Source organism: Pelophylax lessonae (genome assembly GCF_965119305.1).
Source record: "Pelophylax lessonae genome assembly, chromosome: 13".
In the NCBI taxonomy this organism is placed as follows: domain Eukaryota; kingdom Metazoa; phylum Chordata; class Amphibia; order Anura; family Ranidae; genus Pelophylax; species Pelophylax lessonae.
Genome location: NC_138780.1, coordinates 130,509,315 through 130,537,223, shown reverse-complemented (window position 1 = coordinate 130,537,223; position 27,909 = coordinate 130,509,315). Strand labels below are relative to the sequence as shown.

Below are 27,909 nucleotides of genomic sequence, written 5' to 3'. Positions count from 1 at the left end.
AGTGCCCCCATATCAAGCAGCTTGCTATGGGGGCACTCGCTGAAGAGGAGGAGTGCCAATGGGGGACCCCAGAAGAGGAGGTTTAGGGCTGCTCTGTGAAAAACTATTGCACAGAGCAGGTGTGCATGGCATGCTTATTAAAAAACAAAAACTAAGGTTTAGAATCACTTTAATTTTAGGAATAGCCAAATAGCAAGGCAGAAAAATACACTTTATGCTCCTGTTCTTCCCCTTGGCAGTCACTAGGCAGGACTGTTTTAATTGTTTATTAGCAACATTCTTTCTGTCAGTGATGTTGGGTTTAAATATATGTAAATTATATCTACCTGTCTGAAAAGGGTAAAACATGTAAAGGATAAGTTCACCTTTTGTAACCTTTTCTCAATGAACTATCAGGGTGCTGTTGATCACTCTTGGTAGTTCATTGGGCTTCCTGAGTGTAACTGCTTGCCTGTATCAGGGCAGACAGCTAAACTGTCTGCAGGGCCGTGACATTACACCAATGCTTTACAGTGCTTTACAGGTTGCTAACAAAAAATAATAAATGCATATTTGTTTACCAGCAAAGAAATGTGCATTTATTATTTTTGTTTATAAAAGTGAACTTGTCCTTTAAAATGTATTTAAACCTAAAAATTAAAATGTAACATATTGAAATTTACTAGTCCTTAGATGTGGTGGCTGCATTTGTTTTTGTTTTTTTTCAGGTTTGGTAATTTTTCTGCAAGTACAAAAAATACTTGTTGATCATGCTAGAAATCATTTGTTCATGTGGACTAAATTGAAATCTCAAACAATGTTATCAGCCTTCCCACCTATTTTATGTTAAGTACAAAAAAACTCCCCTCTATCTAGGATGTTTAGAAGGAAATAGTGTACTATTTGTAAAATTGGTGAAAAAATGAATGCAGCTGTCACATCCAAGGACTGGTAAGTTCATATATATATATATATATATATATATATATATATATATATATTTTTGCTTTTAGAAACACTTTAACTGTTTGCTTTGATATTCACCACTTAACGCAAACTGACGTAGACCTACGTCTGCTGACTTTAAGCGGTTACAACGGGATGATGCCTCTAGCTTGAATACATGGAAGTGTAGTGGAGGGGGTCTAGGGTCTTTTAGACCCTCGATCCATCCATAAAGAGTACCTGTCACTGCATATTGCTGTCACAAAGGGATGTTTACATTGCTTGTGGCAGCAATTAAAGTGATCAGATTTTGTTTTTTGTTTAAAAATTCTGTGTTAAAATTAAAAAATAAAATAAATAGGAAAAAAAATAAAAAATCTTAGCCGCCCCCGTCGCGCACAAAAGAAAACCTATATGGAAGTCGCGCCGCGAATAAAACGCTGTTCAAACCACACATGTGAGCTTTCGCCACGATCGCCAGAGCGTGAGCAATAATTAAAAAAAAAGAGCTACACTCTAACTCTAAACTGGTAACCGTTAAAAAAAATGTTAAAGCATCGCCTATGGAGATTTTTATTGACCGTAGTTTGTCGCCATTGCACGGGTGTGCGCAATTTTAAACCGTAACATGTTGGGTATCTATATACTCAGCGTGACATCATCTTTCACAATATACAATAAAATGGGGTAACTTTACTGTTTCGTTTTTTTAAATGCAGTAAAATATGATTTTTCGTAATTTTTCCAAAAAAATGGCGTTTGAAATACCGCGTGACAAAAAATATTGCAATGACCGACATTTCATTCTGCAGAGTCTTTGCTAAAAATATATATATAATGTTTGGGGGTTCTAAGTAGTTTTCTAGCAAAAAATACTGATTTTAACTTGTAAACAAAGAGTGTCAAAAATAGGCTTGGGGCTTAAAGCGGAGTTCCACCCAAAAGTGGAACTTCCGCTTTAGGGAGTCCTGACCCCCCGACATGCCACATTTGGCATGTCATTTTTTGGGGGGGGGAGCGGGTACCTAGTTTTGACAGGTACCCGCTCCCACTTCCACTCGGAGCGCCGCGGCGCCCTGAGCGGAAGTTCTCCTCTCCCCCTCCCTCCCTGCAATCTTCTGGGACACGTCAGAGGTCCCAGAAGATTGCCGGACAATCACGGCGCGCAGCGCGACTCGCGCATGCGCAGTGGGTACCCGGCTGTGAAGCCGCAAACTGTAACAGCCGGGTGCCCACAGCAGAGATGCCGGCGCCGAGGGAGAGGATCGTGGCTTCCGGCGGCCGCATCGCTGGACCGTTGGACAGGTGAGTAAATGGCTGGAACTCCGCTTTAAGTGGTTAAAATAATACTTAAGTTGACTAAAATTAAGTATACTCAACCTATAGTATATCTTGTTCACTTGTTTTTCAGGACAAAGTGTGAAAACAATTTTCAGCAGTGAAATTTAATTCCCACAGCTTGGCCATTGCTTTCTGTTTTTGTTAGGAGCTTTTAACTATAATGGTTCAGTCATAATAAAAGTGTATTCATGTGAGCCATTTTGATAAGCTTATAGAAACATTCACAAAACAGCCTTTTGAGGCTCCTGCTACATGACAAGTTATAAAAAAACAAATTTAGGCGTCCAGTTTAAACTTTTTCAAAGGTGGTCACACTGGTGGGAAATGCCTTTATACACCAAGAGTTCATCACACTCATTCTGGTCATGACTGGCTCACATTAGTTTTTTTTTTTTTATGGTTGACTTTTGTGGGAAAAAATGTGTCCGCTTATGATTTGAGTCATTATCTACCACCATACAACTCACTGCAGAATGAGTTCACAAATGAAAGAATGTTACAAATAAGATCTTGCCTTTTTTTAAATTGCGGCATTTCAACAATTTGTCTAGTTCTTAAAAGATTTATGGTTTTTAGAGCTTGTACATGTGGGTGCTTGGTGGGCTAACATGCCCTTGTTGTAAGCAGGAGATCATGTTCATGAAGCCTCATACCTACCTGACAGCACTACATGATGCTGAACCCTGGGGGTGGTTGAATTTTGCGTAAGCATTTATTAACCTCTGATGTCTCTGTGACTTTTTTATTTTTTTTTGTTAATTGTATACTTCATAATAGCCTCATTTGACTTTGCTCACAATAGTCTTTTTGTGGATGTTTAGCCTCTTGCTGGCCAGGCAGTGCATATATTCAGCAGCAGGAAAGTGAATTTTAACGCCCAGGCGCCACACATGTATCCTGGGTGGCCTGGGTACAGTGAATGAGTACATGGTCAGTCCTGGCTTCTGATTGGGAGACAGCGAAATAGGCTCCCAATCATGTGACCACTGTGAGCCAATCACGACACTCAAATGATAGAGAATCTGCACTGTGAAAGCAGTATAGAAACCCTGTCAGTTATGAAAATAGGAGCTAACTTATCTGGCAAAAAAAGGTAAATGCCTCCAAATTTACATTGTTGCTCTGCAGAAAACATTCTTCACACATCAAGCACTTAGGCTACATTCACACCTGAGCGTAGCGTTTTCGCGCGTTTTTTACCGCGATTTTACCGCAATTTTTACCGCGATTTACAGGCGTTTTTACAGGCGTTTTTTGTGCAGGCGTTTTTAGATTGAATAGAAACCAATGGAAAACGCCTGTAATCTGCCCAAAAAGAAGCTCATGTACTTTTTTGAGTGTTGGGCGTTTTGCTCACAGCGTCAAAACGCTCAGATGTGAACAGGGGCCATTGAAATGAATAGGATTTGTCTTGTTGGGCGTTTTGAGAGGTGATCCTAGAGCAGAAAAACTCCCCAAAAACGCCCCAAAACGCCTAGATGTGAACGGAGCCTAAAGCTTGGCTGTGATCTGGGTAATTGCTCCTGTAATCTATAGTGGCGGGGTGGCACTGTGCGAAAATGGCAATGAATTTCGCTCTTTGGGGGCCCACAATGGCTTCTACTAATGATTGGCGGCAAAATCAGAACTTCCTCTCTGCCCGTCAAGGCTAATTGATGCATAGTACTTCCCTGTGTTATGTTATCAACTGGGGGATTGTCTACCTAACCTAGAAAACTGTTTTTTTTTAAATAAAAGAAGACATTGTTTAGTTCTATTTAACATACCTACTACTGAAGAAGAGAAAGCCACTGGTCTGAGCTTCTTTCAACAAATATGACACATTCTTTGGCTACTAGAGGTGTTATGGGTATTTGTCATCATTTGAGAATGCAATGAATACTGATTAATAAGACAGACCTTATCAGTAAAAATGATCTACACAGCCCTTATATGTAATGAGCAAAATGTAAAGGAAACTCACTGCCGCTTAACCCAAATGACCCATAAAAGGGGGTGCAAGCATTCAGTGCTAAAGGTGGGGCTCCTGTCTGTCGTAATCCATTGCATAAGGTGAAGACCTCCACATGAGTCTAGGATCACTTGAATGGGTTTTATTTGGCACAGGATAAAAGGTCCATACATGCGTCTATATTAAAGTGTTTTTGACTAAACCGGGGCCTTAATCATAGCAAAAGTTGATCGCATACCTCACTTCTATAAGAAACTACACCTACCCATATGTGGTCAACTCGCATAGATGTAGATTTAAGCATACTAATCAATGTACAAATCGCATACTAATACATGTAACAGAATACCACAATTATAAATCAAAAATTGCAAGCAAACAGGTACTTATCAGTTTTATTTTTAAAAATGTTAATTTAATTAATATATAAACTGAAAGGACGCAAATTGGATGTCAGCGGATGGTTATCCGCTGACATCCGCAATCCCATTGACATGCATTATGTCTGTATATCATCCGCAAACGGATGGGATGATATACGGACATACGGAGCGCCCGTGTGAAAGAAGCCTAAGGCCTCTTTCACACGGGCGTTCCGTATGTCCGTATATCACCAATTCCGTTTGCGGGTGATATACAGACTTAATGCATGTCAATGGGATTGCGGATGTCAGCGGATGACCATCCGCTGTCATCCGATTTGCGTCCTTTCAGTTCTGTTCTGTTTTTTGGAACGGAACAGAAACCTATTTTTCTTCCGTTTAAAAAAATGTAAAGGATGCAAAATCGGATGTCAGCGGTGTCATCCGCTGACATCCGCAATCCCATACACATACATTATGTCCGTATATCATCCGCAAATGGATGGGATGATATGCGGACATACGGACCGGATGACACAAGTGTCATCCGTGTCCGTAAAAAAAAAAAAAAAAAAAGTGCCGGAGCGGATCGCAATACGGTCCACTCCGTGTGAAAGAGGCCTTAGGCAAATGTTTATCAATGTTGTTAAGGCTGCTAGATAACTATAAAAACAATGTATTACAATGTATCATTTAGTTCTTTAAGAGCCGGTTCACACTACTCCGACTTGGGACACGACTTAATATGCACTACTGAAGTGGCTCAAACTAGAAAAGGCAGGAGTTGGGACTTTAAATGGAGCACCGAATATAGTGCCCCCATCCCTGGTTACATGAATAAAGGAAAGGTTTGGGACTTTGAATGAGGTGGAGACCAGAACGCTGGGAGACATGGGTATTAAAACATTTTATTACTGTACAACATCAATAGACACAGTACAACATGTAAAATGGTTGATTCAACATTCATTACCATGGTGCACCCTGCAGACCGCCTACAGTATGGCAATAATGTAGCAACTTTGGACTGTGTGGCCAATACGAAGTGCCATAGTCCTTATACTCTTTATGCATATTTTGTGTACCTGCAAATGCATCAGACTGACCCATATGTTTGTAATATGCTGTTTATACATGAATTGCTATTTTACATGTTGTACTGTGTCTATTGATGTTGTACAGTAATAAAATGTTTTAATACCCATGTCTCCCAGCGTTCTGGTCTCCACCTCATTCAAAGTCCCAAACCTTTCCTTTATTCATACTGAAGTGGCTCCGACTTCAGAAAAGGTTCCTGTACTACTTCAAGGCGACCTCTATCCGACTTGTGCATATAGACTTCAATGGGAGTCGCTCCTAAGTCGGATCCTTATCTATTTTCAAGCGACTGTGATCACACTTTCCAGGAAGAAGAAAAAGATTAGCAAGGCATTACCCACAGACAAAGTCGCCTATCATTTAATTCTCTTCCAAGTCTCTAAACAAGTCTCTTAAAAAGTCACGCTAAAAAGTCGCTCCTTCATGGGGCGACTTTCTGGTCGCGGTAGTGTGAACGGACTCTAAGGCTCCATTCACACTTGAACGTATCGTTTTCAGGTGTTATTTTAGGCTTTTTCCTGGTGTTTTATTGGGCTTTTTCCAGGTGTTTTTTTGAGCGTTTTGTCACCTGAAGCAAAATGCCTGAAGCTCAGAAAAGTACATGAGCTTCTTTCTTGGCGGATTACAAGCGTTTTTGTTAGATGTCAATGCCTGCCTCCAAACGCCTTCAAAAAACGCCTGAAAAAACAACTGTAAAAAGCCAGGAAAAACGCCTGTAAAAAGCCAGAAAAAACACCTGGAAAAATGCCTTAAAATGATACGCTCAGGTGTGAATGGAGCCTTAGGTGTTTTGTTTCAGGCGACAAAACGCTCATATGTGAACAGGGGCCATTGAAATGAATGGGATTTTGCTCATTGGGTGTTTTGGGACTTCAGAGATGAGCGTTTTATGAGCTGAAATACGCTCAGGTGTGAACAGGGCCTTAGATTAAAGGAATGAACTTTCGTCTGTAAGTGAGGGCAGTTTAACCTCTTAAAGACTAAGCCTTTTTCTGACACTTGTTGCTTACAAGTTAAAATCAGTATTTTTTGCTAGAAAATTATTTAGAACCCCCAAAGATTATAAATATATATATTTTTAGCAAAAACCCTAGAGAATAAAATAGCGATCGTTGCAATCTTTTATGTCACACTGTATTTGCCCAGAAGTCTTTCAAATGCAGTTTTTGGGAAAAAAATACACTTTAATAAATTTAAAAAAAAAAACTAAACAGTAAAGTTAGCCCAATTTTTTTGTATAATTTAACCGGTTGCCGACCGCCGCACGACTATATACTGCGGCGGTCAGCCCCGGCCAGGCAGAGTGACGTATCGGTACGTCACTCGCCTGTCACTGACTTGCGAGCCAATTGCGGGCGGGTGCGCGCCCGCCGAGGCGCGCCCGCCGCGGCTCGTTCACAGACAAGTCAGTGCGTGTGACCGGCGGACTCGATGTCCGCCAGTCACACTGCGATCGCTCCTGTGAAGGGAGAAAGACAGAGTGGCTTATGTAAACAAGCCGCCTGTCAGTTCTCCCTGTGTAAAAGTGAAGATCTGACCGTTCTACTATGTAGAACCGTGGATCTTTGCTTTTACACCAATAGCAATGTCCCTGCACAGTTAGAAACACGCCCCTAGGACACACTTAACCCCTCCCTGTCCAATAAAGTTAACCCCTTCCCTGCCAGTGTCATTTTTGCAGTAACAGTGCATATGTATAGCACTGATTACTGCAGTAATGTCACTGGTACCCCCAAAAGTGTCAAAAATGTCAGTCAAGGGTCCGATCTGTCCGCCGCAATGTCGCAGTACCGAAAAAAAAATCGCAGATCGCCGCCATTACACGTTAAAAAAAAAAACACCAAAAATGACAAAAATCTTTCCCTTTGTTAGTAAACGCGATAACTTTTGCGCAAACCAATCAAAATACGCTTTTTGCGATTTTTTTTTACCAAACATATGTAGCATAAAACAAATTGGCCGAAAATGTTAAAAAATTTTGATTTTTACATTTTTTTTGGGGGGAATTTCATATAAAAAAATGTGAAAAATATTGTTATTTTTGCAAAATTTACGCTCTTTTTTTGTTTATAGCGCATGATCAAAAAATCGCACAGGTGATCAAATACCACCAAAAGAAAGCTCTGTTTATGGGAAAAAAAGGACGTCAAATTCGTTTAGGTACAGCGTCGCACGACCGCGCAATTGTCCGTTAAAGTTGCGCAGTAAAAAATCGCAAAAAACCCCTGGTCTTTTAGCAGCCAAATCCTCCGGGGCTTAAGTGGTTAAAAGATGATGTTACGCTCAGAAATCGTGATCTTTATTCTAAGCAAAAAAATTGTGGTTCTCATGTTATCCAGAATCGTGCAGCTCTAGCATACAGTATACATTTTCTGCTCCACATTGCCAGGGGCTTTATTTCAGTGTGAACAGAGCACATAGAAAACATTTTTTCAGCTGTTTTCTGTGTGCCCTTGTGAAGACTGGCATTGATCCAATGTATGGAGATGCAAGTCACTGTATTAGTGCAAATGAGCCTTTAGAGCTCTGAAAATGAGACGTTTTTTTTACATGTTGTTAAAAACTATAAGACTAAACTTAAACCCTGCTTTGTAGGATATTTATATACCATTTGGAGATTGTTAAAGATTTATGCAATCTATGCCATTTCAGTATATCCTAAAGCTTTGTCTTTCTGTAAAATTTTCTTGAGCTTCATTTAAGGGTTAAAATAAGAAATTTCCGCCAGATTTTCAGAGCGGTACGCACATTGAAAGGAAAATTGTAGGTTTAGCTGGCTCCAGAAAAACTGCCTGTCTAAAATATTGCCAATTCCACAACAAAGTCTAATTTTGGATTATGAAAACTGTCATCTGCCCCTACTCAATAAACGCTCACTTAAACAGTCTAAATTTTTACTTACTATATAGCTTTTTACAGTCTATAGACTTTAGGGGCTAATCATAACTAAAGAAAATTGAGAATAAGTTCTGGGACCTGGGATAAAATGTAAAATGAAAGAGATTATGTTGGGATACTTACCTTGATCATCAGTTCTGATAATGTAAACGCTGTTCTGAGAAATGTGTTATATGTTAAATTTTCCACTATTCTCACATGCCAACGGAAAATTCATGTAAAAATAAATATATTTGTGTAAAATATCACATTAGGGCCAAGCCACAATGCTCAGCTCAGAAGTTAATTTTATCTGTTCCCTTTTTTTTTTTTTTTTTTTTTAACAATCAGAATTTTTTTATTAAAGGATAATATATTAGAACATACAGAAAGAAAACTGAAGTAACCAACTTGACATGGTAGTACATAAATACAGGTTTACAACAGTTGCAATCCATATTAATTTGAAGAAAAATAAATGAAAAAATTACAGGGATCAAATAAAACCATCCAGCAATCATTTAGGAAGGGGAAGAGCACTCCAATACCATCCCATAACATCAGGAATTACACATCCATTGACGGGAAGAGCTGTATGTCTCCCGAGGGACTGTGGGAAGGGAATGGAAGAGGGGTGGGGCACAAGAAGGGTGGAGCAAAGAAGAGAAGGAAGGAAAGGAGGCTAAATCCAAGTCTTGGAGGTTCTACAACAGTACAGGCATAAAACTTTCATTCTATTGGGAAGTCAATGGTAGCCACACCTTGTCAAATTTCCAGGGGCAGCCCCGACTGATGTACGTCAATTTGTGAAGAGGCAACACAGCATTTATTATGACCTCCCAGGAAGACAAAGTAGATGGATCAGAGGCAGACCATTGTCAAATAATCACTTTCTTAGCATAGAATAGTAAAACCGAGATCAATAGTTTGCTGTGGTGAGACCTCTGAGCATCATCGGAGATTCCCAATAGGGCCAGTTCAGGAGACATGGAAACCGACAAGTCAGGTTTAACATTAATAAGGTCAAAGACTTTGGACCAAAAGACATGCAGCTTAGGAAACTCCCAAAGCATATGTACAGTATCTCACCAAAGTGAGTACATCCCTCACATTTTTGTTAATATTTTATTATATCTTTTCATGTGACAACATTGAAGAAATTACGCTTTGCTACAATATAAAGTAATGAGTGTACAGCTTGTATAACAGTGTAAATTTGCTGCCGCCTCAAAATAACTCAACACACAGCCATTACGTCTACAAAACTGGCAACAAAAGCGAGTATATCCCAAAGTGTAAATATTTTGTGTGGCCACCATTATTTTCCAGCACTGTCTTAACCCTCTTGGGCACGGAGTTCTCCAGAGCTTCACAGGCTGCCACTGGAGTCCTCTTCCACTCCTCCATGACGACATCACAGAGCTGGTGGATGTTTGATTTAGCCAAATGGGGGACAGTTCCATTCTAAATTAAGGCACTGACACAGCTATCCACCTCTCTAAAGAAAGAGTTTGGTATCCACACTGGACTATTATGGAATAAGTAATTGAATTTAGACAACAACATCATTTTGAGGATGTTAATACATCTGAGGAGGTTGCACGAACTTTGGATTGTAAGGTACGCATTGAGGTAGTGTGCTCTGTGACAGCATCTTCCGTCTGGCCGACACGTTGTTCCACCACGACACATGGGAGCGGATCTTATCCAGATCCTGCCTAATTAACCCCACATAGAGTTGTACAGCCTCAATCTTCTTAGTAAGGGTGGCTTGGCAGGAGGCAGTCGCTGCCATTACCTCCTGGAATCCGAGCTGCAGGGAGTCAGCAGATTCCTCGGCCTCTGTCAGGGAGGCCATGTTGGATACAGGCTGAGGGGAGGCCGCCATGTGGGGTCACAGGTCCTGCAAAGCAGCCTCACTCAGAGGAGGGAAACTGAGCTTTTTCCCCTTGTTCTGTGATCTGGTTGCCCCCGGGTCATCAAGGAGCAGCCAGGGCAGTTTGCAGAGTAAAAAAAGGGCAAGCAGGAGATGAGGATTAAGGGTTCAGGTAAGCAGAGCTTGGGATCATGCGACTTCTCACATCGCCATCTTGGACATGCCCCCATCTGTTCCTGTTTTACTACTCTGCATTTTGCTTGCTGAAACACACACAAATTATTATTGGATACTAGTTTATTGAGTGATATGTGTGTGTTAAACTAGTGTTATTTTAATATTGCAGAATTTTTGTTTTATTAATTACTGTGATAAAATAATGTTTTGAGTGTTAACACTTTTACAGTGTATTTTGGTAGGAGAAGGGGAGGGGCAGGTACCCTGTAAATGACTAACTGACTGTTTTTCACCACATGTTTAAAGCCTCACTGCTGGCAAAATCTATCTTCAATACTGTAGTCTGTTGGGCAGATATAATTTAATAAGGTTTGCTTCATTTACCTTGTACCAACATCATTCCTCTCACACCCCAAAACTCATCCCTCTCAGGCTTTTCCTTTGCTATTTACTGTTCAGGAGTAGGGTTGAGCGAACACCTAGATGTCCGTGTTCGACGGGTTCGGCCGAACTTTAAAAAAAAGTCCGGGTCCGTGTCCCGGACTTTTACCGAACTTTTCCCGGACACCGAACCCCATTGAAGTCAATGGGGACCCGAACTTTAAGGCACTAAAATGGCTCTAAAACACCAAAGGAAAGGGCTAGAGTGCTGCAAATGGCAGCAAAACGTAATTAAGAGCATGGCAAGTGCTCTGCAAACAAATGTGGATAGGGAAATAACTTAAAACAACAAAAAAAAAACAGAAAAATAAAACAATGTTCTTCTTCATCTCTGAAGGACGAGGCCCATATGGAGTAGGAGGGAGGTTGAGGTGGTGGTGGATGTGGCGGTGACATAGGCGTGCGCACAGGGTGTGCTGGGTGTGCCTGGGCACACCCTAATCACCTAGGGCACATAGCATTGCCAGTGAGGAGATGGGAAAGATCTCCCTGGGACCTGCTCTGCTCTATTTCTCCTTGCCTACAGGTACATGGCCCCGATACATTACTCTCCCTGCTGGCAAACACATGCATGTGTATTTCAACTTTGGGGTGCACACCTTAATGCAATAGGCTGCGCACACCTATGGGCGGTGTAGGTGGAAGCGGCGGTGGAGGAGGACCAGGGCCGGATTAACAGCATCATGGGCTTGGTGCTGAGGATTTTGAAGGGCCTTAAGGGCCGTGCCTTGCCATGCACCCAGAGGAGGAAGGGTGCAGCCATGCATGCCTAATTCAACATGGGATGCTGTCTCTGAAGCCCATAAACACATCCATGCATCGCCAACTGTCCCTCCTTGTCCGGCCTTCACGCTGTGTGGGGAGGTTCTGAGGGTGCTGCCTGGGGAAGCGAGCATAGAAGCCAGACTTCTGTGTTTACAAGTGACAGAAGAGCGGTAACAGTGAATATGGCCAACCCGGGGCCTATATAAAAGGTAGGGGCCTGGAGCTGCAGCTCCAATAGCCCCTACATTAATCTGGCCCTGAGGAGGAGGACGAGGTAGCCAACACTGCTTCTTTTCAAAAATTTTAAATGAGGGTACACCCCAAAAGAGTGAGAAAGAGCAAAAATGGAACAATGGGTGGGTAAGGTCGGTATCCATTGCTATTCTGCATAAGGTACGGAAAAGTCCCGTGGGATCCATGCCTGGTTCATTTTAATGAACGTGAGCTTGTCCACATTGTCTCTGGACAGGCGGCTGCGCTTGTCTGTTATAACGCCCCCAGCCGTGCTAAATACCCGTTCAGATAATACACTGGCTGCAGGGCACGCCAGCACCTCCAAGGCGTAAAGGGCAAGCTCAAGCCATGTGCCCAATTTGGAGACCCAGAAGTTGAAGGGGGCAGACCCGTCATTCACTACATGTAGGCGTGTGCACACATACTGCTCCACCATGTTGGTAAAATGCTGCCTCCTGCTAAGACGTTCCATCTGAGCTGCTGGTGCTGCTGTTTGTTGTGGCGTGCTGACAAAGCTTTTCCACATTTCGGCCATGCTAACCCTGCCTTCTGAGGTGCTGGCGGTGCCCTGGTTGCGTTGGCGACCTCCTCCTCCTCCTCCTCTGCCTTGTGCTTCCACTGTGGCCCCGCTGTCAGATGGGAATGCCAGCAGCATGGCGTCTACCAGCGTGCGCTTGTACTCGCGCATCTTGCGATCGCGCTCCAGTGAGTGAATTAAGGACGGTACGTTGTCCTTGTAACGGGGATCCAGCAGCGTGGCCACCCAGTAATCAGCACAAGTTAGAATGTGGGCAACTCGGCGGTCGTTGTGGAGACACTGCAGCATGTAATCGCTCATGTGTGCCAGGCTGCCCAGAGGCAACGAAAGGCTGTCCTCTGTGGGAGGTGTATCGTCCGTGTCCTCTGTATCCCCCCAGCCACGCACCAGTGATGGCCATGAGCTGGCCTGGGTGCCACCCTGCTGTGAACATGGTTCCATCTCCTCCTCCAGCTCCTCCTCCTCCTCATCCTCCTCATCCTCCAGAACTGTGCCCCTGCTGGACAATTGCGTCCCTGGCGTTTGCGTGTGCAGGAACCCACCCTCGGAGCCCCTTGCGAATGACTGCCCTGAAAGCCTTGGAAATGTTACCTCTTCATCCTCCTCCTCATCCTGTGCCACATCCTCTTCCATCATCGCCCGAATTGTTTTTTCAAGGAGGCATAGAAGTGGGATAGTTAAGCTGAGAACGGCGTCATTGCCACTGGCCATGTTGGTGGAGTACTCAAAACAGCGCAACAAGGCACACAGGTCTCGCATGGAGGCCCAGTTAAATTAAATAGCGGAATAGAAAATATGATCCAAAAAAAGTGTATGTATATCACACGTACACAACCACACTGGGCCCCAATTACTATTGTTTGTACCCCTAAAAGGCTAGATGAGGAGTAGGGGGAGTATGGAACAGGCAGCACCCTCAAACCTTCAGAAGTATGAGATGAACCCCAACAACTTGGAAAGGTGGATCTCTCTCACACGTACCGACACAGACTATCCCGCAATTCAATTGATCCTCAAAGGTTTTTATTGAATAGCGGAATAGGAAATATGATCAAAAAAAGTGTATGTATCTCGCACGTACACAACCACACTAGGCCCCAATTACTATTGTTTGTACCCCTAAAAGGCTAGATGAGGAGTAGGGGGGGTATGGAACAGGCAGCACCCTCAAACCTTCAGAAGTATGAGATGAACCCCAACAACTTGGAAAGGTGGATCTCTCTCACACGTACCGACACAGACTGTCCCCCAATTTAACTGATCCCCAAAGGTTTTTGATTAAATAGCGGAATAGAAAATATGATCCAAAAAAAGTGTATGTATATCACACGTACACAACCACACTAGGCCCCAATTACTATTGTTTGTACCCCTAAAAGGCTAGATGAGGAGTAGGGGGGGTATGGAACAGGCAGCACCCTCAAACCTTCAGAAGTATGAGATGAACCCCAACAACTTGGAAAGGTGGATCTCTCTCACACGTACCGACACAGACTATCCCCCAATTTAACTGATCCCCAAAGATTTTTGATTAAATAGCGGAATAGAAAATATGATCCCAAAAAAGTGTATGTATATCACACGTACACAACCACACTGGGCCCCAATTACTATTGTTTGTACCCCTAAAAGGCTAGATGAGGAGTAGGGGGAGTATGGAACAGGCAGCACCCTCAAACCTTCAGAAGTATGAGATGAACCCCAACAACTTGGAAAGGTGGATCTCTCTCACACGTACCAACACAGACTATCCCCCAATTTAACTGATCCCCAAAGGTTTTTGATTAAATAGCGGAATAGAAAATATGATCCAAAAAAAGTGTATGTATATCACACGTACACAACCACACTAGGCCCCAATTACTATTGTTTGTACCCCTAAAAGGCTAGATGAGGAGTAGGGGGAGTATGGAACAGGCAGCACCCTCAAACCTTCAGAAGTATGAGATGAACCCCAACAACTTGGAAAGGTGGATCTCTCTCACACGTACCGACACAGACTATCCCGCAATTCAATTGATCCTCAAAGGTTTTTATTGAATAGCGGAATAGGAAATATGATCAAAAAAAGTGTATGTATCTCGCACGTACACAACCACACTAGGCCCCAATTACTATTGTTTGTACCCCTAAAAGGCTAGATGAGGAGTAGGGGGGGTATGGAACAGGCAGCCCCCTCAAACCTTCAGAAGTATGAGATGAACCCCAACAACTTGGAAAGGTGGATCTCTCTCACACGTACCGACACAGACTATCCCCCAATTTAACTGATCCCCAAAGGTTTTTGATTAAATAGCGGAATAGAAAATATGATCCCAAAAAAGTGTATGTATATCACACGTACACAACCACACTGGGCCCCAATTACTATTGTTTGTACCCCTAAAAGGCTAGATGAGGAGTAGGGGGAGTATGGAACAGGCAGCACCCTCAAACCTTCAGAAGTATGAGATGAACCCCAACAACTTGGAAAGGTGGATCTCTCTCACACGTACCGACACAGACTATCCCGCAATTCAATTGATCCTCAAAGGTTTTTATTGAATAGCGGAATAGGAAATATGATCAAAAAAAGTGTATGTATCTCGCACGTACACAACCACACTAGGCCCCAATTACTATTGTTTGTACCCCTAAAAGGCTAGATGAGGAGTAGGGGGGGTATGGAACAGGCAGCACCCTCAAACCTTCAGAAGTATGAGATGAACCCCAACAACTTGGAAAGGTGGATCTCTCTCACACGTACCGACACAGACTATCCCCCAATTTAACTGATCCCCAAAGGTTTTTGATTAAATAGCGGAATAGAAAATATGATCCAAAAAAAGTGTATGTATATCACACGTACACAACCACACTAGGCCCCAATTACTATTGTTTGTACCCCTAAAAGGCTAGATGAGGAGTAGGGGGGGGTATGGAACAGGCAGCACCCTCAAACCTTCAGAAGTATGAGATGAACCCCAACAACTTGGAAAGGTGGATCTCTCTCACACGTACCAACACAGACTATCCCCCAATTTAACTGATCCCCAAAGGTTTTTGATTAAATAGCGGAATAGAAAATATGATCCCAAAAAAGTGTATGTATATCACACGTACACAACCACACTAGGCCCCAATTACTATTGTTTGTACCCCTAAAAGGCTAGGAGTAGGGGGAGTATGGAACAGGCAGCACCCTCAAACCTTCAGAAGTATGAGATGAACCCCAACAACTTGGAAAGGTGGATCTCTCTCACACGTACCAACACAGACTATCCCCCAATTTAACTGATCCCCAAAGGTTTTTGATTAAATAGCGGAATAGAAAATATGATCCAAAAAAAGTGTATGTATATCACACGTACACAACCACACTAGGCCCCAATTACTATTGTTTGTACCCCTAAAAGGCTAGGAGTAGGGGGAGTATGGAACAGGCAGCACCCTCAAACCTTCAGAAGTATGAGATGAACCCCAACAACTTGGAAAGGTGGATCTCTCTCACACGTACCAACACAGACTATCCCCCAATTTAACTGATCCCCAAAGGTTTTTGATTAAATAGCGGAATAGAAAATATGATCCCAAAAAAGTGTATGTATATCACACGTACACAACCACACTAGGCCCCAATTACTATTGTTTGTACCCCTAAAAGGCTAGGAGTAGGGGGAGTATGGAACAGGCAGCACCCTCAAACCTTCAGAAGTATGAGATGAACCCCAACAACTTGGAAAGGTGGATCTCTCTCACACGTACCAACACAGACTATCCCCCAATTTAACTGATCCCCAAAGGTTTTTGATTAAATAGCGGAATAGAAAATATGATCCCAAAAAAGTGTATGTATATCACACGTACACAACCACACTAGGCCCCAATTACTATTGTTTGTACCCCTAAAAGGCTAGGAGTAGGGGGAGTATGGAACAGGCAGCACCCTCAAACCTTCAGAAGTATGAGATGAACCCCAACAACTTGGAAAGGTGGATCTCTCTCACACGTACCAACACAGACTATCCCCCAATTTAACTGATCCCCAAAGGTTTTTGATTAAATAGCGGAATAGAAAATATGATCCCAAAAAAGTGTATGTATATCACACGTACACAACCACACTAGGCCCCAATTACTATTGTTTGTACCCCTAAAAGGCTAGGAGTAGGGGGAGTATGGAACAGGCAGCACCCTCAAACCTTCAGAAGTATGAGATGAACCCCAACAACTTGGAAAGGTGGATCTCTCTCACACGTACCAACACAGACTATCCCCCAATTTAACTGATCCCCAAAGGTTTTTGATTAAATAGCGGAATAGAAAATATGATCCCAAAAAAGTGTATGTATATCACACGTACACAACCACACTAGGCCCCAATTACTATTGTTTGTACCCCTAAAAGGCTAGGAGTAGGGGGAGTATGGAACAGGCAGCACCCTCAAACCTTCAGAAGTATGAGATGAACCCCAACAACTTGGAAAGGTGGATCTCTCTCACACGTACCAACACAGACTATCCCCCAATTTAACTGATCCCCAAAGGTTTTTGATTAAATAGCGGAATAGAAAATATGATCCCAAAAAAGTGTATGTATATCACACGTACACAACCACACTAGGCCCCAATTACTATTGTTTGTACCCCTAAAAGGCTAGGAGTAGGGGGAGTATGGAACAGGCAGCACCCTCAAACCTTCAGAAGTATGAGATGAACCCCAACAACTTGGAAAGGTGGATCTCTCTCACACGTACCAACACAGACTATCCCCCAATTTAACTGATCCCCAAAGGTTTTTGATTAAATAGCGGAATAGAAAATATGATCCCAAAAAAGTGTATGTATATCACACGTACACAACCACACTAGGCCCCAATTACTATTGTTTGTACCCCTAAAAGGCTAGATGAGGAGTAGGGGGAGTATGGAACAGGCAGCACCCTCAAACCTTCAGAAGTATGAGATTGTGTTCACTGTACCCCACAAAGATTGAGTTCACTGCACCCCACAATGATTGTGTTCACTGCACCCCACAAAGATTGTGTTCACTGCACCTCACAAAGATTGTGTTCACTGTACCCCCCAAAGATTGTGTTCACTGCACCCCACAAAGATTCTGTTCACTGTACCCCACAAAGATTGTGTTCACTGCACCCCAAAAAGATTGTGTTCACTGCACCCCAAAAAGGATGTTGTTCACTGCACCCCAAAAAGGATGTTGTTCACTCCACCCCAAAAAGATTGTGTTCACTGCACCCCACAAAGATTGTGTTCACTGCACCCCAAAAAGATTGTGTTCACTGCACCCCAAAAATGATTTTGTTCACTGCACCCCAAAAAGGATTTTGTTCACTGCACCCCAAAAAGGATGTTGTTCACTCCACCCCAAAAAGATTGTGTTCACTGCACCCCAAAAAGATTGTGTTCACTGCACCCCACAAAGGATTTTGTTCACTGCACCCCAAAAAGATTGTGTTCACTGCACCCCAAAAAGGATGTTGTTCACTGCACCCCAAAAAGGATTTTGTTCACTGCACCCCAAAAAGATTGTGTTCACTGCACCCCACAAAGGATTTTGTTCACTGCACCCCACAAAGATTGTGTTCACTGCACACCAAAAAGGATTGTGTTCACTGCACCCCAAAAAGATTTTGTTCACTGCACCCCAAAAAGATTGTGTTCACTGCAGCCCAAAAAGATTGTGTTCACTGCAGCCCAAAAAGATTGTGTTCACTGCAGCCCAAAAAGATTGTGTTCACTGCAGCTCACACACAGAAAAATGGATGTGGATCACTGACACCTGCCTATCTCCAATCCCACACCACACAGCAATATCGATTGTAGTTTGTAGAACACAGTTTCCCTAAAATTCAGCAGACTCTGTCCCTAACAGGATTGAGAAGAGATCGTAGATCAGGATTGAGTGCAGACCCCACCCCCCACACAGCAATATCGATTGTAGTTTGTAGAAGACACTGACCCTATAATTCAGCAGACTCTATCCCTAAAATGCCTACAACTCGCCCTGCCTAAACACTCCGACCTGTCCCTCAATTCTATCCGGACACAAATGGTTTTTTCCTGCCTATCTTTCCCTAATCAGCAGCCAGCACGTTGATGTGTGCTCTGTCCCTGAATCTAAGCAGCATAATGACGCCGCTGCGGCTGCCTCGAACTTATAAAGACTTGGTCACATGCTTCAGACGGCCAATCACAGCTACTGAGACATTTGCAGGCATGGCTGGGATGGCTTAAGGCACACCAGTTAAACGATTGTTGATTGGCTGTTGAAAGCCCGCCATGAAAAGAGCGCCAAAGCATGCAAAACCCGGAAATAAAACGACCGAACACGGATTTTTACCCGAACATACAGTAAAGTGTCCGTGTCCGTGTTCGGGTACAAAAAATCCAATTATTCGGTACGAACACGAATAATACAGTCCGTGTTCGCTCAACACTATTCAGGAGACCAAACACTTGTGGCTGCTGTATGCTAAGCAGGATGACCAGTCCCTCCGCTGACCCTGTGTAGTCTTCGTGGCGATTGCCCTAATTTCACCCTGTCAGTGTGAAATGAACAGTGTTTGGAACTATTATATTTGAGGTGGAACTTATTTCCTGTCAGTGCACGTCATCTCCCACGGTTCATCTGTTTTCTCAATGTCATTAGAGGAGGGGGGGGGGGGGATTCCAAGAGCTTCTGCTGTGGGGTAATTACTATAGACTTTATTATTAGTTGCACATGCTAAATAAAATGATGGGAGGGAGGTCTTTGAGTATTAGTAATAAAATAATCTTTTGTCTGGCATTGAACTTTGCTAGTGGCTGGCAGCACATGCCCTGCAACTCTTGCAGGGTGTCCCGTGTCCTAATGGTGTCATTGCAGATCTAGTTATGTTTTTTTTTCATTTTTTGGCATGCTGATACTCACCCTTTCACTTGGCGTATTACTATGGGTCAGTTGTTACAATGGTGAATGCAAATAGTCCTGGATATAGTAGTGAACGACTATTGGGGGACGGTGACAGAGGACAATCCAACTTATCTGACACTGCCCACAGACCCACTCACTGAACACTCACAAGTAAAACTTGAAGACAGAAGCATGAGATCCCATTAAAAACATAGCCACATTTATTAAATAAAATAGGTAGCACACTTACATCACAGCAGTGCTACGTGGGCATATGGAAAGCAAAGTCTATTCCAAGGCAAGTACTATGTGTAGCAGCAGCGATGGGTGATCCCACAGCTGGCACAGGAGGGACCCACCACAGGTGACAGCTAGTATTTAAATTTTAGAACAATTCTCCAGCGCTCAAGTGAAATGTGATGGAGGGAAGAGGGATACTTTGGACTTGAATGGGTAAGACTTGTGGTCTTGCTGCCCCCTCAGGATCAAGGGTATCCGAAACCAACTGGGAAACAACAACAAAAAGAAAAAGGGCGCACCGACCTAGTGCATTACTACTAAAAACATTTATTAAAATATTAAAAAGTATATATTATACTCACAAAACAGGCTTAGCCACAACAGTTTCATGCGGTACACTGCATGCCATCCAGCATCGCGCAGTACCTTGGTTATCTTGGAGATTATGTGTATATCATGTTGATGTGTGTACATTCACACCTGTTTTGTGAGTATAATATATACTTTTTAATATTTTAATAAATGTTTTTAGTGGTAATGCACTAGGTCGGTGTGCCCATTTTCTTTTTGTTGTTGTTTCACAGCTAGTATTTACCCTGTATGGCATGTGCTCCCACTGTTGTGCCTCAAGGCTACACTTTGCATCAAACGGTGTTAACGCATTTCGAAGGAACTCCTTCGGAGGTGGCAGAGGACCAACAGGGTGAATCTGAAATCTCCTTTCCCTTGCCTTGTTGAATTGAACAGACTGATTGCCGACCTTTTTTTGCAGATTGGAAGTTGAAGTTATCTGTGCTCTGTCATGGTTGGTGTATTAAATTTATACACAAGTGAAACATTCCAAAGCATGATGGAATTTGTGGTTTAATGTGGCATGTGGAAATGACGTGAGCCCAGCCAGAGTTGACCTCATAGGTAGTTGTGACTAGTTTTTTGATGCAATATGAGGTTCTGTTTCATTAAAGGGATCCTAGCTGGCATGTGGGGGCCTATAACAGAGTTTGGGTGGTTTGTTGTGGTTATGCCAGAGATAAGATTTAAGGACATAAGAAAATACTTTTCCACCAGCATACGAATTAAAGTTAGGCAAGAAATCATTTAAAAAAATGACAATATTAGTTTTTCTGCCCTGAATGGCTGTCTGAAATATTAGCTGCATTTATGTCTACATCTATTGATTACAAAGTGTAGGAAGGGTAAGCAAATTTCCAGTCTGCTCCAAAACTGTCTTGATATTAAACTTGTGTCATGGAACCATCCACTTGCCCAGAGACCTTTTCTTTTTTTGGATAAGGCAAAATTTGATTACCTCGAACCAGAGCTTTTTTTCTCAGAAAATGGGTACAGGAACTCTACTACGACCCCCCAAACCCACCCCTCCCCACACACCCTCCAAACCGCATCAAATAGTGGGCTTGGTCAAATTTCAGTGGAAGGGTTGTAAAGAGGCATTAAATACCAGGAGTGCATTATGTACAGAGTGCAGAGTTCGGGGGGGGGGGGTTAAAATTAGACTGCAGAGTTTGCGGGTACGTTACGGACATAGTGCAGAGTTCAGGGGTGCGCTGCATACAGAGTTCAGCCTTCTTCCACAGCTGCTTACCTCTGCATTCCCTATCTACATCTCACTTTCACCCCTCTTCAGCTCTTGCCTCTGCATGCAACCCCCCCCCCCTCCAATGCCCCCATTATCTCCCCACTTCCTTTAAAGCTCTGCCATCTTCCACATGTCTCAAATTGTTGCTGTATTAAGCAGAAGCACCCAGCCGACTCTAGTACTTCCCCACACATTGTAGTTGGCTCTGCCTCTCTCACCTGTGGGAAGATCATCCACTGTGGTTGTTGGCATCTGCACTGCACCCCGGGCCACTGCATCTTTCTTGTCCCCATCCTTCACTCAGTGGGAGACACTCAGGAGATCAGATCTATGACAAGCTGTCACTTGTAAACACAGAAGCCAGTCTTCTGTGTTTACAAGTGATGGAAGTGAGCAGGGAGCAGAGGGCCTGAGCCATAGGTGGTGGAACTGAGTTCCACCAAGTTCCAGCTGAAAAAAAGCCCTGCCTTGAACTGCAAAGAATCATCCTAATTGGTATGAGGGCAAAATAACTTATGTGGAAATTTCAACTACACGCTGCCTTTTTTTTTTTTTTTCTGCACCGTGCAATGACATTAAATGCATGTGGAAGTGAGGAAAAGATTTTCTGTTTACTTCACTTCCATCAGAGTGCAGCAAACATCACATAACACTTGAAATCTGTCACAACGCTACTCTGAGCAGCCGATAATCCTACAATAATGTTTAAAAAATACCTTTTTATCTTTGTGAATTGCATTTCAAGCATCTTTTTTCTTTTCCATTCTGGCTGCTAATATAACGCCTCTGTAGATTTTTTACCAAGCATGTTTTTACATCGCTACTTAAAAATGGCAAATTTTGCAAGATAAGAAGAAATGTTGAGTTTTGTGAATGGATACCTTTTCACAACAACTGTATAACGTGTAATATCAATGAAATAGCGAGGTAAATAAAGACAAATGCTTTGTGAATTGTCCCTAATATCTATTTTGTGACACCTCTCCAGGACTGCCACTACTGTCATCAAGCTGCGAGTGCAATTAACTCCAGAACCCATCACTCCCCAAATGAGTCCCCAAATAAAAAACCTAAAGCCGCACTCTCCTCTCCAAAGGGCTAAAAAAAAAAATCTTTATTGTTCCAGCACAAAAAACTCAGACACTCTATCCAGCTCCAGGGGAGCTTAGTCATAGAGACAATATTTGAAGGTGTTAGAGATTAATACAAAGCTTGTGTAAAAATACCTTTATATGTATGAATTTTATGAATTCTTTTAATTTATTTGTGAATAAAAAAGTTTGTTTAATGTTTGAATACAATTCAAACATCCAATTGATAAAGAAATTGGATATTGTGAGTGAATAAGATTTTACATAATATAAAACGATATTCTACTCCCATAGAGAAGTATTATAAGGAAGTGCGGTACTTTACGGTTTTATTTTCCATTATCAATGTTTATTTTTTCCATATGATGTGCCCCCATTTTTCCTTGATGAGCATATTTTTAACATTGATTCTGTTGGTAAATTTGGGCTATAACCTTGATTGTCCTCTTACAATCCACCACTGGATTTGTTGATTCATTAGTAGAAAGTGTGGATTTTATCTGGAATACCTATTGCTTTCATGCATGTTGTATTTGTGACTGGCTATAGCCCTAAAATGTCACCTTAATTTTATGTAGAGGCACGTCTATCCACTTAAATCCTACAGATATGTTTGTAATTTGACCCAAAGAACAATGCTTATCATAAAAGCACTATAAGTAAACAAATTTGTAGTAATCACTTATGTTTTGAGCAGTACTCGTATTACTGTTATTTTATTGGTAGATTTAAAAGGAAATGTATCTGCCATTATGGTGCACAATATAGAACTCAATACCAAAGATAAACCTGTTAAGGCGTTCATAGAGTCTGAAACATCTCTGTACAAATTTGTTGTCTATACTCTGGATGCTTATACAGAGTCATGTAACTAAAAGATATTTTGATTGCTTGACCAGGGTTAGGTTGGTGTATGATTGAATGGACTCAACACTCAGAGAACAGTGGACCTTTGTGATGTAAACACAGTAGGTCAAATGCACAAAGCCAGTGCTCTAAATTTAGCAGTGCAGGTCTGTCATGAAGGAGGAAAGCGTTTTGTTATTTTTATGTGTATTTATTTAGGGATTGAAAGTGTATTTCTTTCTTTCTTTTCTTGTTGTTATTTTTTGACAGCAATAGGCCTAGTATGCAGCTTCAGCTTGTAAACATTAGTCTGAAATGCTATGTGTATACTAAACATTTACAAAACCTGTCTAAAGCCCCTAGCAAGCTGTCGGCAGACCTTGAGCAAGGTTCAGCACTGCACAAACCTTGTTCACAGCTGGGTAACAGGGTGTTTAAAGTTCAACTTTGGGGTTGTTTGTTTTAAATAAAGTGAACCCCTATCGGGTTCATTAAGTTAAAATGTAGTTCATTGATCATCATCATGCACCTTCTTCATCTCCCCCTGGTGAAGAAAATAACTATTCCTGCCACTCCCGTTGGGGCATTCATAAATCCTTCTTAACTACCCAGGTCACGTGCCAACTCATTCAGTCCTCAATCCAAATGTATTTTGCAGACAATGTTGGCTTGGTCTCTTCAGCAGTAACCTTGCGGGAAGCCCATAAGGCCACTGTACATGGCCAGGCCATTTAGTTCAGTTGGAAGTTGGAGCGGGAACGGTGCCTTTTAGCTCCATTCCCTTCTAGCCGATACTGAGGCATGCTGGAAGGCACACCCTACCATAGCCCGCAGGAAGGCTTGTGACTTCCTGGCCACGGAGCTGGACTTACTTTCCACCTTAGTGGCCGAAAAGGCCTTGCATTGGACCAAACGCATACAAAATACTTTCGCAGACAAACCTGGTTTGATGCTAGCCATGAAGCCTAATTTGGTCAGGAAACCATATAAGCTGGTCTGGTTGCGGTTGTCTGCTGGAAGTTACACAGCCCCCAACAGATCACATCAACCTTCACAGACTTTTTATCGAAGCTTTATGCTAAACCTGACCGATTCCCCAAGCAGAGGTATTTTTCCATGACCTGAGCCTCCCAGCGCTATCTGAAGGCACGCATGACACCTTTTAATGCCAACATTTCAGATGCTGAGGTTCTTCGGGCTATCAAGTACTGGAAACCGTCTTTGGCCCCCCGGTCTGGATTGATTTTCTGGCCTTGATTATAAAAAGGTTCTCTAAGCCTCTGGTCCCTCATTTAACCAGTTACTTTAACGCCTTAAAGCATGGATCCTTACTTTATAAATATTTGTACTTCCTAATCCATAAAGACCAATTTGGTTTCATTCCCAGAGCACAGGCCGCTGACAATGTTTGTAAAGCTGTTCACCTTATACATCTTTTACATTAGCGTAAAATTCTTGGATTGCTGCTCTCTTTAGATCTCTATAAAGCCTTTGACTCCCTGTGATTGGAGTACTTGTGATTCGTACTATCCCGCTGGGGTTTTGGAGAGTCCATCTTAGCCTGTATTCATGCCCTTTACTCGAATCCCAAAGCTTTGATGAAATATGCAGGATTTTTCTCATCCCCTTTCTCGATCTTCAGAGGCACATAACCAAGATGTTTGCTGTCCCCTGCTCTTTTTATCTTGGTGTTAGAACCTCTGGCGATGGCCCTATGGGCTGATCGGAACATCTTGAGAATCCCTTACACGGGCCATAAATTGAATCTTAATCTCTTCGCAGATGATGCCCTCTAGACTCTGACCAACCCCCTCACCACTCTTCCCAATCTGCAGTGGACTCTGTCACAGTTCTCTTCGATTTCAGGCCTGTGTATCAACTTAGACAAATAGGTCACCTTACTCCTGGACCTGGTTATTCGCTTAGTCCCACTTTCCCTTCCACTGGGCGTCCTCCCATATTGATTATATGGGTACTAGGCTGACACCTTTCTATTCCTCTGTCTTTACATCTGATTGTTATCCACTGCTTCGCTTCTTATTGGTGCTTATGCAGCCTTGGCAGTTGCCACTTGTCCTTGATAGGCCAGATTAATTCCATAAAAATTACTATTCTGCCCAAACTTTTATATTATATTCGCACTCTCTCATTGCTGGTTCCGTCATATTTTCTGCGTCTGCTTCGGAATAGAATTTTCTGGTTCATCTGGGCTAATAAATGTCCCAGGATCTCCAGAACTACCCTTTTGTCGCACAGACTACAGGGGGGTCTGGGGCTTCCTATTACCTTGCCACACAGATTGTCCAAATATTCTTCCTTCGTGCCTCAGTAGATGTTCCTCTGTGGGTGCTTTTGGAACTGCCAAACTGCACTCCTATCACCATGCCTTCCCTCCCCTGGCTTCCCCATAATCTTTGCCCATGGTTATTAAGTCCACTGATGCTTTACAGCGTGCAGGTCTGGGATACAGTACGGTACTCCACTGGCTTAATGTTACCCTTTTTGCCCTTGCTCCCAATCACTAATAATCCTTTTTCACCCAGGCTTAGACCAACCACAGGTGTTCTTCTGGTGGGTCGCTTATGGGTTCAACACATGTCCGACACTTTTTAACTGCCAGATCATTCCCAATGTGGGCCTCGCATCGGGTGTTCCATGATGTTCCAGAGGCTGAATTTAGATCAGGGAATGGATTCCTGACTTTTAATAACACTATCTGCGGTGCGTAGCCACTTTTGGGTTTTACACGCAGAGAATTTGGGAGTTATTGGTTTATTGTTGTCCCCCCCCCCCCCCCCCTGTGCCATTTTATCTCAAACGTCTTTTGTCATGAGCAATTTAAATTTGGCAGATTTTCTCCTATCTAAACTTGGTCTCAGGAGGATGGGGTGGCTACATCATGCCTCCTGAATGATTCATTCCTGATGGCCTTTTCCACCTAAAAAGTACAAAGCATGTTGCTGAACTCCTGCTGTCAACTCCTACAGAGACAGTCACAGAATCACTGTCAGCGTCTGAGTTATAGTGGCTCCTTTATCTGGACATGCAAAATCCTAAAGAGCGGGGTAAACAGACATACTCGGACTTCTAGAGGATCGACCCTTGCCTTATTTTTTTCCATCACTGTGTCCTTTTACCTGTAGCTGTTGCTTTTTAACTGTTGCACAGAACTGTTCCTTGTAACCTATCAGTGTAAAAATCAGGACTGAATGGACGTAAATACAAATTGTTTGGCAGGTAAAACAGTTCCCTTATTCTGTATGTATTCTATCTGTGTATTTGCGGTTAACCATGAGGTTAAATCAGCTGTTTATTAACAGTTCTTCTAACAGAAATGGCACAACCATGAAGGCTTATGATTTTACAGGTGTTTGAACATTTAGGTGTAAGTATAAGGTATCACAATGCTTCCAGCTAGCACCTCACTTTGTATACTTGACAGGTCACTTCCATTTTTGCAAAAATTTCTCCCAGGAACTATGCTTGCCTAAGTTGAAAATGCATTTCACAGCTGGAGCTCTATTCAGTCCTCCTTCACACTTCTCAGCTTGGCTGATGCAACTTTGGAGGGGGCTTAGGTGACGCTAAAACTCCAATTTTATTTATTCAGCATTCAGTTGGCAGTTTCCAGTCTTTCAGCCTGCCGTGTCCTTACTGCTTACTGACCTAAGATACCTGATTTTATCTGGGCTACAAGGAACCTCTGTGATTTTAATGTTCACTTTGTAGTTGCAGCTATGATACTTAATGTGCTATCACTGACCAAAAGATGAAAAGACACCTTACTGTTTTTTTTTTTTAAAAAAAATGCGTTTTACGTCTAGTTCGAATGCAATATATTTAAAATTTGCAGGTGTTCAGCAAAAGGGTTGCACACCGGGTCATTTAACCACTTCAGCCCCCAGAAGATTTTACCCTCTTCCTGACCAGGCCCTATTTTGCGATTTGGCACTGCGTTACTTTAACAGATGATTGCGCGAACGTGCGACGCTGTAGCCAAATGAAATTTTACATCCTTTTTGTCTCACAAATAGAGCTTTCTTTTGGTGGTATTTGATCACCTGTGCGATTTTTAATTTTTGCGCTACAAACAAAAAAAGAGCGACAATTTTGAAAAAAAAAAAACAATATTTTTCACTTTTTGCTATATAACACCCCCCCCCACAAAAAAATTAAAAATCTAATTTTTTTAACATTTTAGGCCAATTTTTTTCTGCTACATATTTTTGTTAAAAAAAATCGCAATAAGCGTATTTTGATTGGTTTGCGCAAAAGTTATCACGTTTACGAACCACGGGAAAGATTTATGTCATTTTTATTGTTTTTTTTTTTTATTAGTAATGGTGGTGATCTGCCATTTTTTGAGGGACTGCGACATTCCGGTGGACAGATCGAACCCCTAACTGACATTTTTGACATTTTTGGGGGGGACCAGTGACATTACTACAGTAATCAGTGCTATAAATATGCACTGTTACTGTAATAATGACACTGGCAGGGAAGAGGTTAACACTGTTGGTGATCAAGGGGTTAAATATATGCCTCACGCTTACTGACGTGTGTGGGGGGAGGGGAGGGGGGGGTTCTGTGACAGAGACAGAGATCGCAGGTTCAGCTATGCTGAATCCTGTGATCTCTCCCTATCTGTCACTGAGA

General features: G+C 42.5%; 2 protein-coding genes across 7 annotated transcripts in view; both read left to right on the top strand.

Moving 5' to 3' along the window:
- LOC309569852 (uncharacterized protein) overlaps positions 1 to 2,347 on the top strand; it is a gene marked incomplete at both ends in the record, with an annotated part of 80,844 nt that extends 78,497 nt beyond the window's left edge. Inside the window, one exon of the mRNA XM_082275845.1 lies at positions 2,336 to 2,347. Within this exon, the coding sequence (XP_082131971.1) occupies positions 2,336 to 2,347 (12 nt within the window). The remainder of the gene's footprint in view (positions 1 to 2,335) is intronic.
- The window catches only part of DPF3 (double PHD fingers 3), a 491,728-nt gene that overhangs the window by 82,433 nt on the left and 381,386 nt on the right, over positions 1 to 27,909 (top strand). The window lies entirely within an intron of this gene.